A 15,984-nucleotide genomic window follows, 5' to 3' on the forward strand; every position below is an offset into this window, starting at 1 on the left:
CGAGTTTGGAAGGTTAACTTAAGTTTAAGAGATTTTCTCGGGTTGGCTTGGTGTTTTTTCTCCTTTTATAAGCTCATGTTTTTTTTTTTTGTTTTATCATTCAGTATTTATTTAATTGGAGATTGAGCTGATCTGTACTTTTTTTATTTGCTTTCTATAGGATTTTCACTAATTCTAAAAATGACTTAGGTTATCTTGGATTTTTTTTTGTTGTTCTTTGTAAAATTTACCATTTTTTTGAAAAATAAATTTATTTTTTATTTAAATCAAAATAATTAATTAAATATAATTATGAGATGCTCACTTCATGCTATTTTTATTTGATTTGCTTTTTGGATCGTTGCTCAGAAGACGAGTGCGGCCTCTTATGGTGTCACGACAGAGTGACGATGAGTCTCTAACGAGTTTTTCTTTGTTTTCCACTCGAATATAATATTAATAGCTTATTTTTATAGTTAATTATTGCCACATTTTTTTATTCACTTTATTTATTGGTAATGTATTTTTAATTATATTATTAAATAAACTGAACTTATATAATCTAATCAAGTTAATGATTCAAGTCTTTTATTTTTCTTATTTATTTAAAAATTCTAGATATTTTTTTTTATATTAGAAAAAAACTTGATCTGCACGAATCATCTATTGAGTACACAACAATAAACGAGGAGGCATTTGTTTTTTTTGTTTCTGGGCTCTTACAAAGTAAAATAAACAAAATTCAAATAAATATACAGCTAGCAGTTATAGCCCGTATATTTGCAGCTGGGCTGCAATCCACACAATCTTCTTACTCAGGCCTCGTGGTCCATGACAAACCTAAAACATTTGCAAGAAGACTTTCGGGCCATGTGTCCCTTCGGCTTTGGGACGTCATCACGTGTGACTTCCCTCTTGGATGGCCTGGCTTCCAAATCCAATTTGGTCTCTGCCTGTGCGTTAGCAGGCTTTGCTTTTCAACTTCTAACCGATCAACTTTTCCTTTGCTTTCTCCCCAATCTCATGGAAGGGACAAGTACCACGTAGCCTCTCTCCCTCTCGCTCGCGTAACCAAAAGCTTTCGCTCTAAAATTTAGTGTTGACTGATCGATTGATTTGATTGCACTACTAACAACAATAATCGGATAAAGGTGAAAACAATTTAACCGAAAACCAAATCTACAGGGCGCCATGCAATGAGTTCGTTTAATCACATAGGAAGACTGCTGAGCGGCATTTCTCTAGTAGCCAAGGAAATTGCCAAACGCTCCAAAGCTCTCGAAACTGGAGATTTCGAAACCCTAATAGCCTCCACCGCTAAGAAAGCGCTAGTCTCCGCCACCGATCTATCGGGCCTCACTAAAGGGAAAGTACGCGAGTTTTCGCCTCCCAGGCTCAATGGATCCGTCGCTTATTTCAACAATTCACCTGACTTGGCAGCAGAATCAACCCCAGCTGAATCGCAGCTGCCAATTGGCGACAACGGAAAGGAAAGCAGCGCCAGTGATGGTGTCTTGACTCCTTCGGTTTCTTTTCAAGACAAGATTTTAGAGGAGAAACGAATTTCAAAGGAGGAAATTGGTGATTTGGATAGAGATAATAAAGGCCATGCAGGTGCTGGAGAGGTAGCTGTGGCACCGGCGGAAACCGTGGCGGCGCCGCCAGTGGTGAAGAGGAGGAAGCCTCGGGAGAGGAGAGTTCCTTCCAGTCCGTTTACAAGAGCGCTTGGGTGAGTAGTTTTTTTTTTTTTTTAATTATTATTATCGATTGAAATTCATTCTTTTGTATCATTTGCTTTATATATATATATATATATATATATATATAATTTGGCTGAGATTGAATTAATGGCATATGCACACCAGTAAAGTTTATATATAACATTTTCCAATATATTTGGAAATCAAAACTTGATGATGATATGTTAATTCACATATTGGCTCAATTTAGCAGAGGATAATAGAGCATTAGTCTTGATGATTCAACAAATTATAAGTTAATGACATGAATCATGGAGTATATGTTTAACTTATATCCTATAACTTCTAAAGGTTTGCTGGTCTAGGAGCCGGGCTTGCATGGGGAACAGTTCAGGAATCTGCAAAGAGACTTGTCTTTGGTACACCAAGTTCACAGGACAAACAATCTGCTTATTCTCCATTTTTGTCCGATAAGAATGCAGAACGCCTGGCTCTTGCATTATGCAGAATGCGTGGAGCTGCGCTCAAGATAGGACAAATGCTGAGCATACAGGACGAATCTCTTGTTCCTGCTCCGGTATGCTTAGTCTATTCGCTTATCTATTTCATTTGTTTATTTAGATAGCAGGATGTCATGTTTGCGCACCTCAGGTGTATTGCTGAGGAGTCCTCATGGCTCTAAACTTCTCAAAATTTTAAATCTTGCATTCTAACTTTTTATCTGAAGGTTTGAAGTCTCATGAGTTATAGAAACTCATCTAAGGAGTAGCTATATGGGGTATCTTGAATTGGTACTCATAAATTGATAATAAAATGTCATCCCTTCCTTATCTTGGAGATGCTAACTTCTCTTCTATGGGAGACTGTCGTTGGCTGAGATTTCTGGCATTGCTGAAGAATATTTGCTTAAGCTGCAAAATAGAGCTAGAGTAATAGTATAATTGCTTTATTAAAGCTTTTTTGGCTCTTACTTTTACTGCCTCGGCTTTAGAGAAGGTGTTTTTTGAAAAAAAAGAAAAGAATAGAAACAACGGATCATCATTTGTCTTGACTATGGCTTCCAAACTTTTGACTTACTTTTTGTTGACGTATTTTTCCTTCAATTATATATTTGATTTCTTCTACCTTTTATAGATCTTGGCTGCTTTAGATATTGTACGTCAAGGTGCAGACGTGATGCCCAAGAGCCAACTGAATCAAGTTTTGGATGCTGAGTTGGGCGCTGACTGGTCAACCAAGTTAACTAGTTTTGATTATGAACCAGTTGCTGCTGCAAGTATAGGCCAGGTGAAGCATTCTAGCTACATATCTCATTTTTATGTTCAATCAATAGCAGTTGACTCTTGGCCCTGGCATTCCATTCATTTTTGCTTTGACCTTCATGTGTCTTTTCAAATTGAGACAGACCGGCTATTGTTTAGAAGCGTTTTTTAAACCAACTACGGGGGTGTTTAGGAGGGTGATAGCGGTTGTTTTTCGCTCGGAAATGCATCAAAATAATATTTTTTTATTTTTTAAAAAACTATTTTTAACATGAGCACACCAGAACGATCCGAAAACATAAAAAAAAAAAAATAATTTCAAGCAAAAACAAAAATTTCAAATTTTCATGAAACCCCATTTGGAACGTAATTCCAAACAGCGCATACAATGCCTTATATCCAGTTGGGCTCCTCTACACTGTTGTGCTATGCAAACAGTTCAGTACTTTGTTGTTTTTTCCGCTTCAGTTTGATTTTCCAACTAAGATGTGAATATTCATTTAATTGTTATTATTTAAACTATTGGATTTCTATGTTCGTACTTATAATTATGTGAAACTTTTGAAGCATACAGCTTCAATTCTTATTCTCTATGAATTTTATGACCTCATAAGCTGATTTTGTCCTTTCTTCCCCACCTTTTCTCTTGTTTTTCCAGTTTACATTTCTGTTATTCATATTTGAAACGATTGTCTCTAATTTATAGAATCCTTTTTGAAGCTTTTTTAAATATGTTATATGATATTTATTTTATTATGTAAACTTATATATCTTCCCCACATGCGTTTTCATGCTTCATACTCTTATTGTGGCTTAATTATTGTTAATGATTATAGGTGCACAAAGCAACAAAGGATGGTATGGAGGTCGCAATGAAAATTCAGTACCCTGGTGTTGCAGATAGTATTGAGAGCGACATTGAGAATGTGAAACTTCTTTTAGATTATACAAACCTGATTCCAAAAGGACTATTTCTTGACAGAGCTATAAAGGTATTCATATTTTCCCGTGGATTTGCATTACTGTATTAGGATTGCCACTACATGCTACCGAGTGGTTTATAGTCCTTAATTAATGAGATTCAAAATAGAGCCTGTCTTATGGTTGTTTGATCAGCTACCAATCGTGCCTTTTATCTTGTCTTTGGTGTATGCTTTGGTGCTATCCATCGCTCCTTGCTGCAAAAAACTGGTTAATTATTGACTGTAGTTGTAAAGCTATGTTGTACTGTTGGGATTGGATGCTAATTTTCCTTTTGCTGTTCTTTGAAGGTGGCAAAAGTAGAACTGTCTCGAGAATGTGACTATGAGTTGGAGGCCGCCAATCAGAAACAGTTCCGTAGTCTGCTATCTGATGCTGAGGGCTTTTATGTTCCATTGGTTGTGGATGATCTTTCATGTAAAAGAGTCTTAAGTACCGAGTTTGTTTCTGGTAATTGCTGAGTATTTTGTGTTACTTTCCTGCTTAAATATGCTGGTCTAATTTAACCTTGAAAGCTAAGGTTATTAACAAATTTATCACACTGTAAATGTCCACTTGCGAGAGTTTCTGATGGTTTCATGCACATGAATGATTGGTCATTCTTCATGTCTTAGATTTATCATGCTTTTCACCTTTGAAAATCTTGTTTTATGACTTGCTACTCCATTTTTCTATCCTTTCTTTATCTAGAATATTACTTATGAATGTACATTTCAAGATACTCTTGGACTGCTGCAATAAAAGTACGACATTTGATGAGCAAAAGGTTCTTGTAAAAAGCTGATTTTTGGTTGAAGTGGTTGCGACCATCAATTTAGATTTGCAATGGCGTTGGAACCTTAACTTAAAATTTTCTAGAAGCATGAATAGATTTAGCCCAAAGATAATCCTTTTATCACTTTTAACAATCTTCTAGCTGTATGATGATACTTAGCTTCTAATATGTATACAGAATTGACTAGCACAACCGATTCTTCTTAGTTCTTATCATGGTTTGTGTTAACATTAGCATATAACTATTCTTTGCTTTTCTTGTTTTCTCAAAAAAGAAAGAAAAGAAGCTATGGTAGCTTTCCTACAATATAATGTAGACTGTGCGTGCGCTTGAGAGTGCACCCGTGCTTCTCTGTAGATCATGAAACTTTGGTTTTGGTCATCTTTTAATGCAATGTTTGTCCTTGCTACAGGAATTCCAATTGATAAAGTAGCATCACTGAACCAAGAAACTCGTAATTATGTCGGGAGAAAGTTGCTAGAACTCACATTGATGGAATTGTTTGTCTTCCGCTTCATGCAGGCAGGCCCCCGTTTTTACCTTACAAATTTTTTGAGTACTTGCTTTTGATCTTCTTGATGAAGTGTGCTCTCCCCAAGCATGCAAATATCCTTGCATCTTTTTGGATCATTTCACATTGATCTGGTAGTCACCTTTACTTGTGTTGCACTTTTCTTATGCAGACTGATCCTAACTGGAGTAATTTCTTGTATGATGAGGCTACAAACACCATCAATCTCATTGACTTTGGAGCAGCTCGAGATTATCCTAAAAGATTTGTTGATGACTACTTAAGAATGGTAATCCTTTCGATTCTTGGACAAACAAGATTAGTTCAAAAGAATAAATTATTAATTTAAAGCTAAAATTAAAAGAAGATACAATAGCCAATAATAGTGCAAAGAAATTAGAAAGATTAGATTATCTTAGTTTAGAATTACCAGATAACAGAAAATACAAGTTAAGTGAACGAAAAGAGTTTAATATAAAGTCCAATTTTTCAGATCTAGGCTTTAATCATTATTTTCACACTAAAGAACATAAGCATCTAAACACAGTAGTAGATTCGATTATAAATCTAGGAGTAAAATTAGAAAAGAAAAAAAAGAAATTCACAGAAGAATTTAATCAATTTAAAAAAGAGTATAAAAATAAGTTTAAAGATTTAGCAGAAAATTTTGATTATATTAAAGAACAGCTAGTAGATCAAAACAGAGCTATATCTAATCTTAAGAAGAACTTTAATTTAGAAAAAATCCCTACAACAGAGAAGTTAACTAGATAAATAGATAAAATAAATCAGAAGCCAAACGATATAGAGTTAGAATCTGAAATTTTTTTAAGAAATATAAAATCACCAACAGATAAGTTTAAAGATGAGATTAAAGTTATAGCCCTAAATATTAAAGAAATAGCACTTTCATGAACGGAGTAGAAAACAGTCCAGAATATCAAAGAGCTTTGCTGAAAACAAAAATTTACAGGGACCCAGAAGGATTCACATCTTACAGCCAACTTCTAAAGGAGATAAAATTCAGATTAAACAAAATAATACTATTCAGGCTTTAATATTAGAATTATCAGAATTAGTAATCAAATTAGGAGCTAGAATTTCACTATTAGAAAACAGAGTTGTTAATATTGAAAAAGAAGTAAAAAATAATAGTAAAGGTAAAGAAATAACAACTGATAATTCAGAATTACTAAAAACTATCAAAAAGACTAAAAACTAGGCTAAGTGAAAAAGAAGAATCAGAAAGAACGTTAGCAGAAATCATTAAAATTCAAGAAAGGAGATTAAAAGAAAAACAGGACATGGCTATATCAGAAATATCTACTGAGTTGGACAATTTTAAAATATATTCTTCAGATAAAGGACCTAAAAAGATTAAAACCCAGCCAGCTTGGAATTTTATAGCAGTACAGCCTAAAGATAGCAAATATAAGATTATCCCAGGATTTACTTCAGACACAAAACGAGTAATTTTAGACCCTTCACAGGCACTAGTAGAACTATACAAGAAAATAGACACAACACTTCAGAGGCTAGTACAAGTGGTACAGATGGTATAATAGATATATAATTTAGTAGAAATAGAACAAGAGAAGATGTTCAATTAGACGAAGTTGTAGATGTAGATCAAGATTATAATACTTTTGTAAATCAGACTCTATGAACCATGAGAGCTAGAGCTTTATATGGTTCACCAGGTACTTTTGCAATAAAAACAGGGTTTTATAAGCATAATAGAGAAGTAACAATAAGTTGCTGTGGTAATGACACGGTAAATGTCAATCTTATTTCGCCAGATGCAGGAAAAGAATTAAAAAGAGAAGAATATAACCTAATGCATCTAGGAATGATAACTATAGGAGTTAAAAAGTATGGTTAGAAAACATTTACGAGCTAAGGTAATGATATGTATTTATGATGATAGATGGCAAGATCCATCAAGAGCTAGATTTGAATGAAAACAGAGGATTCTTATGTTGTAGTCCAGATTTCTTATTAGATATGAAAGACTTTACAGATCATATAAAAATAGGAATTCAGACTAAAGGATTTGAACAATTCAAAGGCAATAATTTATTATTTTGTATTGGATTCCTAGGAAAAATGGGAAGAAGTAGTAATACTAGATACAGATTTGAGAGTTGATGACGTAGTAGAAATGTTAGGAAATAAAGGTTTAAAAATGATAAAACCAACCAAGTATAGTGCAGAAGATTTAGCCGGTTTAGAATGGAAATTAGATGATTTTATAAAAAGAGAAAGTATATTAGCACCACAGTCACCTTTAACCTATAAAAATAATAGAGGAGAAACTTCAGTAAGGTTTACAGACTATACTAAGATACTAGCTAGAGATATAGATTCAGATCAAGAGACAGATATAGAAATGAATTTGGCTCATATTCATTTAGTAACAGGTGGAATAGCTTTTCCTAAAGAATCAGGAATGACTAGTTTAACAGAACAAGAATTAATGGGGAATTAGACGGACAGATATTTAAATAAACAAACAATTAACTGAAGAAGAGTATCTATATTATTATGAAGAAAGAAATATAAGAATAGGAACTCAGAAAGAAGATGTAACTGATACAATCAGTACAGTAGCCGGAAGCTTAACGGTAGGATTAATGGATGAACAAGAAGTAAGTTCAGTAGATAATTCACCTTTTGATATAACAAGAACAGGCTCAGTAGTTTATTCAGCAGGAAATTTACCTAGACATAGAGTAGCCATGGGAGCAACCCTAGAAGAAATCCAACCTTATAGACCCAAAGGTAGTTGTGTCCCATTAGAACCTATTAAATTTGCAACAAAAAATGAAGGTCAGATGCTAAATTTAACAGCACATGATCCTCAAGAATGGACTCATATAATAGATGTATGGAAAAACACAACAGTAGCAGATTATATAAATAATTTTAATAATCAAGACCCTAATGAAATGTATAAGTATTTAGAGACATTTCTAGGAGAAAGTGTTAAAGCATTATGGGAAAGTTATAAAAAGAACATGTAGAAGAATTTCAAGGAATGATATCAGTAGGAGCTAATCCATATACTTTGTTAAAAAGATTTCTAGTTTAATAACAGGAGCAGACCCTAATTCAGTAAATGAATATTTTTATTATGTTAGTATATCAGGAAATGTGTTTGACAAAGATTTAGGAGAAAAATTATTTAGAAAATTACCAGGACAGGAATAGAAATACATGAGAAGTGGAGGAATTTAAAAGGAGTAGCAGAAAATCCAGATGCTAACTGGTTATAGGAGATAGAATTCAGCATATAATGAATATATTAAAAGAAAAATGTACCAATATAGCTCTTGTTTTAGCTTCTGTTCTTTGTGTTATGGTCTTCAATGGCATAACTATCTAAATCCATTTTGGCTATTTTTTTTTATTCCTTCGACCCTTTCCAGCCACCGGCTGCAGAGTATTTCTTTTTAAAATACTATGATTCTTGATAAGCTTGAAATTTATCCTAAACCTTTCCTTCTTCGTTTTGGAGAAAAAGGAAAAACACTAAGCTCACTGGCCTGGACTATATATTATAAAAAGCCGACTCAAATAATTGTAGTGGAGCATCTTATTATTTTTGTTTGTTTGCGGTAGTTCTCAGCTTTTCATTACTCAAGTGCCAAAAAAAAGACATTTTTGTAAACATGCTTGGATTTTAATTTATCTTTAATGTTTTATGTGCTGAGGGCTTTGATCTGGATATTTGATCAGGTTGTAGCATGTGCAAATGGTGAAAGGGATGTTGTGATTGAGATGTCAAAAAGGCTTGGATTCCTCACAGGAGAAGAATCAGAGGCAATGCTGGATGCTCATGTTCAGGCTGGTTTTATCGTGGGACTGCCATTCTCTAATCCTGGCGGGTATGACTTCCGATCCTCTAATATCACTCACAGTATGTCAAGCCTTGGGGCAACAATGCTAAGGCACAGGCTCACTCCACCTCCAGATGAGGTATATAGCCTTCATAGAAAGCTTTCAGGTGCTTTCTTGGCTTGCATAAAGCTTGGAGCCGTTGTACCATGTAGGGAACTATTGCTCGAAGTCTACAAGGATTATCAGTTTGGTGAAGATGGTGACAACCAGATGCTCAGTGGCTCAATTTCTTGATATATTTTTGACATTTGTTAATTTAATTTTGTTTTTAGTACTTAATAAAGTGTGGGATGAGAACGTGTATCCCAAGCAAGTAAGAATATTTTGTTGCCTTTAAAATCAGAATGAGGGGTTTGTGTTTAGGATTTTGATGATTAGAGGGCTGTACTTTGCCCTTCTGAGATAAAGTTGAATCACCCCAAGGCTACATGCTACTGATCATTTGTACTTCATTCTTTTATGTACGAGAGAAACACATGTAGGGAACCGATTGATTTAGAATTTTAAAAGTTTATAGCGCGTTAAAAATATATCCCGGCTAAATAGCTATATTCACTTTGTTATTAAATGTTAATTTTAAAACCCTTTTACCAGATATTTTATCTGCCGATTTAGAACTCGTCTGAAAACGTGGTTTTTTTTTAAAATTTAATTTTTTTTGTTAAAATTTAATATGGTTTATATGTTTTGGATTGTTTTAATATGCTGATGTTAAAAAAAAATTTTAAAAAATAAAAAAACATCATTGACATGCATTTCGGTACGAAAAGTTATTTGAAAAGTAACCGCTACTACACTGTCAAACATACTCTTAATTTTGATATGATATAATATAATTAAATTTTTTAATATTAAAACAGTGATATATTAATTCAATCAAGGTTTAGTGGTTTAACATGCTAATATGTGATTCAAGTGAAGAATTTTATTGAGTTTAAAAATTTTATTTTTTTAATTAATTTTATTTAATTATATGATAACAAAAATAAATATTTGAAAAATCAAGTAGAATTAAGTATAAATTAAATGTGAAGATGTTTGTTTGAGACTTTGATAATGTTATAAAAATAAATAAATTAAAATAATTTATAAATCAAATAAATGTTGAATAACGAAAAAAGAAAAGAAAAGAAGAGAGGGGGAAATAGAAAAAGAAAAACAAAAGAAGCTATTTCACCGTTCACATGTTTCCCCCCAAGTTTTTTTATAATATATAACGTATAATGTTTTCAATTGGTGCTTTTATTTGGTTTAACCTAATTAATTGATTTCGAGAAGCTGGTGAAATGGAGAAGCCTGCCTTGTTTCAAATTGGAACATATTTGCCTTTGGGTGGTGGTGGTGCCTTCGCCATCTACTTGGAATTTCCTCTTCCCGTGCACTTTCAAATTTTTGCTCTACTTCTTTCCACGTGTCAATAATCTGTTGGCCAATAGTTGTAATTCGCAATATTTAGTTGTACGGCACAGTAGCATTTGCGCTATTACGGGTCTCTACAATACTGGGATTGGGAACAGCTAGGATCGTTCTTCTAAGGAGTTGGTTATGGCCCCCCGAAGAGAGTTTTACCCCTCCTTTGGCAAACAATAACGTTCGCAGCAAGCCTATCAAATTAATTAATGGGATCCAAATTCTAATTAAATTCTAATTTCATCAGGAGGAGCAAAACAGAATCATCAACAGTGCCATAAAATTTCCCCCCAGCATATCCATACAGTATGCAGCACACAGCTCCCAAACACCCGACGACAAATTTAAAACGAAGACATTGAACAACAGAATTAAAGCATAACTCTCATATATAGTTGTAGAATCTATATAGCATTCCTTCATTGATCACATAGGCCAAAGACTAATTATCAGTTGCATTCGCAAATGAAATATGACTGATCAAATTAAGATAGAGATAGTACTGACCAGTCATCCACGTACATGTCCAGAATATTCCACCACTACTCAACACCGCTGCTGCTGCTAGTAAAATTAAGTAGTAACCAAAACTAAAGCGAGCAGCAACTCCTAATACTAGCCTCTTAATAGCTAGCCAGACAGAGACTAAGTAAGTCTTTACTAACTACCAAACCATATCATCCCTGAAATTCATCCTTGATCTCTTAAACAATATCTTGATCTTCTTTTTCCTATGATTCTTCAGATGCTTACTCTCCTTCTTCATCTTCTGCTTTAAGGCAAGAGAAACATTGCGCTTACACTCATCCGCATCATATAACAGCTCCCAACCCATCAAAAAACAGAGATAAGCATCCACAGTTGCTAACTTCACCTTCTCACCAGTCTTAGTAAACCACTCCGCTTTCTCCTCAGGCCTCACAACATCCATGTGTTTTCCTAGCAAAGCCTTAGCCATATTATCCAAGTCAAACTTGCTCACATTCAGATCTAACAACTCTTGCCCTATCTTCTTCACAGCTAGCTCATGGACATCTATCACTTTCTCAAACTTAATCTCAAACTCCTTCTCTAACTGTTTAGCCACCGGCTTTATGCTAACACCTACAGCTATGACTTTAGGATTGGAGAAGAAGTCTCGGAGAGACTTACAGGTGTGGTAACACTCAGGGTGCGGGAGGTGGTAGATGAGACAGTGAGAGCCGACGCAGCGCGGTAAGATGTTGTACGGACAGTAATTCTCGGAGCCTTTACTGCCGGAAATGTACTGCTTATCGGTGGAGACACCGACAATGAGAGATTTCTTGGAGGAGGAGGAAGCAGAGTCGTTGTTGGTTTTGGAGACATGTTTGATCCACTTGCTGACAGTGAGGTCGCAGCCGGAGATGACGGTGAGGATGCGGTGGTTCTCGACGTGGATGGTATAGCCGTTGTAATGGTAGTAAGGGTCTTTGAGCGATTCCTTGATCATTTCAACAGTGATTTCCATTTTTTTGGTATTTGAGAGAGAGAGAGAGAGAGAGAGAGAGAGAGAGAGAGAGAGGTGAAGGAGGAGGTTGTTATTTTCTATTGCCAAAGGCGTGAAGGAATGAGAAACGTGAATGCAGGTAGTTTTATAGCGAGTATCTTGAGGGCCCCACAAATTTCTTGCTTCCCAAGCAAGAAGGAAATGGGTGCAGTGTCTGTAGCAATAGATCGAGAGAGAGCTCTTCTCGTTTCAAAATGGTTGGAGTATTAGGGACTTAGATATGCTAAATGACAGGCCATGGAGATTTACGAAATTGGGTTTCATTTTGTAACCTAAAAGGGAAAATAAATTTTCTTTTTTCTTTTTTTTTTAATGCAAGAAAAGGGAAAATAAATGTTTCCAATTGAAATTAACATACACAATGCCATGCTTTAATTAATCACCTGCTTTGTCAACTAATTATAAAAAACAATACTTTTAGATAAATTCGAAGAAAACTTCAAAGAATTAACGTGCTTTAGATTAAATCAGTGAAGATTGTTGTCAAAATTGGACTTCACGTGCATCCACGTACGCTAAATCAAAGTTTATAGAGATATATTAAACCAGTAAGCAGTGATATTTAGTTTATCATAACAAGACATGCTAAATACAAAAAAGGTTTTTAAAAAAAACCTAGAGTTCATACAAGTTCATACGAGTTTAAATCTATAAGCATGTAAAAACATAACTAATGATAAATATGCTTTTAACATAAAATAATAATAGAATACTAACATGCATACGAAGTATATGATGCGAAACTCGTAATCAGGTGATCATGTAATCTATAACAAGATTGACAACAAATCCTAAGAAAGTCGAATAATCACGTTTAGTTGAACTTTGACCCAGAGTTAACCTGTAACTAAGAACCAGAGGTATTGGATGATTGTGAATGACGCCATAAGGTCAATTATACCTTGATAAGTTGAATTTACTCTTTGTCCCAACAAAGAAGAAGAAGAAGAAGAAGTTTGCTCAAGAAAAACTGAATTTTATTAATGTATAAAAGTTGTCCAAATTTTAAACACGTTATTCTCTCTCATCTGAATGAATTAGCAGGCCTACTATATATCGTTAAAAAGGTACATATATCTAGTTTTCAATCCAAATAGAATCACATAAAAAATCTTCCTGTAGTTGAATTTATGACCTGAAAAGTATATAAAGGTTCAAACTGATAGTTTTGAACCTTTTTAACCCAACTCTCTTGACTTAGCCCATCGAACTTATCTTGAATCCATTTTATTTTAGGACTTAGAATAGACCTAATAGACACTCTTAATGGATCCTTTGATGTCGTATTCAAGATTGCATCATTTCCATTAAGTAGCACCTTAGAATGGGGTAGCCTTAAAGTTAAGGGCGAGGTTCAAACGAGGAAAGATTTATGGTGGATACTTAGGCACCTAGAGATGAGGAAGGGCATAGTAAGCCTCTAATCTTAAATGAAATTGTATGATCATTTCTGTAAACTCCCGGATAGAAATATTAAAAAAAAAAAACAACAACAACAACATCAAAATTAATAATATGATGGATGGAACAAAATTTAAAATAAAGTCTTTTGTGATTGGAGGGACTTAAAAGTTAATAAAAAAATGAATCATAGGACAAAGGGGGGGCCAAAATGAGATTATAAAAAGATGTGGGGTTAAAGTAAAATAAGGAAGAATTATATGTATTAAAGTCTTCTTAATGTGATTTTGGTGAAGTGCCTTGCTTTAATCATTTTAATCCAATTTTTTTTTTCAAGACTTTAAAACAAATCCCAAATTGATTTTTATGGGTTATTATTAACCCTAACAAATTAATTTTCATGAGTTATGTGAGTTGAGGGTTGGATAACATTTTTAAAGCATCATTCATTTCTAATTATAAGAAAATATCAAAGTTTTATCATTTTATTTTTAACACAGAAGAAAGGGTTAAGTGAGATGTTTTCAATATGATAGTCTCATAATATGTGTATGATAAATGCCTTCAATTTATTGCTAATCCTACAGTTCTACTAGTTATTCTTAGCCTTTCATTTGTCAAATTACCTGTTTAATCATTAGTTTTGTATTTCCGCTTAATATTTTTAGTTATGAATTTCCCATTCTAAATGCTCTTCATAAAATCATGTTTAAGGAAAGTGCAACTTTAAAACATCGAGCTTCACTATGGAAAGTAAGTGATAAAAATGCAGGTACATACTCTCTGTCTCCTCTTCCTTTCTTCTCAGTGGTATTTTAAAGTAATGTTGTGTTTGTTTTACACAACTTTGATCTAGCTTCTTTCTTTTAGGTTATAATACAAGCTATTCGTATTCAAATATAATAGAGGATGAAAGAAACAAGATCATGCATTCTTAGTCTTGATAAAATCACGATTAAGAATGCGAGGTGAATTTACCATTATTGTTGTTGATTTACTAATTTATTATTTTTGATTGATTCTATTTATACACTCTATCTCTCTATATGCGCTAGTAGAAAACTTATATTTGGTATTAGTTTGTCCAAGAAAATTAATTTTTTATTGGATGTATAATAATAAGTTTATGATTTTATGACATGCTAAATATATAAGGTCATGTTCAGCTTTAATAAAAGCTCTTATATGCTGTTAATTTGATCATTCCTAACAAAGTTTGGGAATCACTGAGTTTTATGTTCTTATGGCTTTGAAAATCACAAATGAGGAGAAGATTCCTAAAGTAACGATGTCGTGCTTATGATTAAGCAACATAATTTGTTGTTGACAATTTGTGCTCCATGATTTTAAGTGGATGAGTTGCAAAAGATGAAGCCAAATGGATTTGCATGAGAAAAGAATATAAGTTATAAAAAAGAATGAACAAAAGCTAGAATGAATAAAGTATAAGAAATGAAGTGTAGTGAAATTGAAAAGGAATATGTAAAAAAGAAAGGTCTTAAATTATTTGTAAAGATATATGAGAGACCAAGTAAAATGAGAAAGTCTTTTTAAAGAATTTCTAATAATGAGAAAGTTATGTATTTTTCCATCGTAAACATATGCTACACACACACACACTCAATAAAGGTATCAATTACTATATATATTTTAAAAAATTAGGTATAATAAATTAATTTAATCATAACAACTAAGTCTTTAAAACTTATTAATTGCTAAAAACAACTATCATTAATTATGATTTTAAATCAAGATCCTAACAGAACCCAATCAAGTCAATGACCTGAGTCTTGAATTTTTCTTACTTATTTAAAAACTATAAAGTCACATGAGCATCTTTTTTATGTTAGAAAAAATTTGGCTCGGTATGTGATATAGTGTCACACCTGACATCGTGACGAATTAAAGTCGTCTTTCCTAGGAAGAGGAAAGGTTGTTTGTGTTTAGAGTGGGGGAAGTTCTCATGTTAAAAAGAAATCACCACCTAATATTATACTCACCAGGTAAGGGACTAGTTATGCTAAATGGAAGATACTATCATCCTAAAACATCTTACATGAGATAAGCTGCATTGCTACTCTTGTCTTATATTCTTAACAATATGTTATGCTTAATGTATCAGTATTCTATATAACTGGGTGATAATGAGTCTACTACTATGAGTTAAACTTTGGATGAATATGTGGGCTCAAGCTTAACCATTATAAGGCATGATTCATCTTTTCCACCCCAACTTATTATACTTTGATACTAATCAATGAATTGACATGTTTATAGCTGGTGAATCTTGATCATTACCTATGATCAATAGTTTATCAAGTCATGTCAATGAAAAATCAATGAGGTTATGTTAGGCTCATTGAACCCAACCCAAATTCTAGAAAGGGTCCATGAATAATACCTTATTAAGATTAATTTAAAATATAGTATCCACGATTCACTCACAATATTTACTGAATGAATGAATATTGTATGCCTCAATCCTACCCAAGTAGTGACCATAATGAGTTCATTTACTTGGAATAAGATCTAGTGAT

General features: G+C 33.4%; 2 protein-coding genes across 2 annotated transcripts; one reads left to right on the forward strand and one right to left on the reverse strand.

Moving 5' to 3' along the window:
* The first annotated feature begins 937 nt into the window (after positions 1-937).
* LOC7487770 (protein ABC transporter 1, mitochondrial) lies at positions 938-9,638 on the forward strand. The gene is made up of 8 exons (XM_002301429.4): positions 938-1,708; positions 2,031-2,256; positions 2,814-2,966; positions 3,778-3,933; positions 4,213-4,372; positions 5,110-5,219; positions 5,381-5,497; positions 8,947-9,638. The coding sequence occupies exons 1-8, from the start codon at positions 1,176-1,178 to the stop codon at positions 9,340-9,342; spliced, it is 1,851 nt and encodes a 616-aa protein (XP_002301465.4). The 5' UTR covers positions 938-1,175; the 3' UTR covers positions 9,343-9,638.
* A 657-nt stretch (positions 9,639-10,295) lies between these two features.
* LOC7478828 (uncharacterized) lies at positions 10,296-12,096 on the reverse strand. The gene is made up of 2 exons (XM_024595223.2): positions 11,026-12,096; positions 10,296-10,530 (listed from the first exon to the last, which is right to left on the reverse strand). The coding sequence occupies exon 1, from the start codon at positions 12,005-12,007 to the stop codon at positions 11,183-11,185; it is 825 nt and encodes a 274-aa protein (XP_024450991.2). The 5' UTR covers positions 12,008-12,096; the 3' UTR covers positions 10,296-10,530; positions 11,026-11,182.
* Between the last annotated feature and the right edge of the window lie 3,888 nt (positions 12,097-15,984).

Source organism: Populus trichocarpa, chromosome 2, assembly GCF_000002775.5.
Source record: "Populus trichocarpa isolate Nisqually-1 chromosome 2, P.trichocarpa_v4.1, whole genome shotgun sequence".
Classification (NCBI taxonomy): Eukaryota; Viridiplantae; Streptophyta; class Magnoliopsida; order Malpighiales; family Salicaceae; genus Populus; species Populus trichocarpa.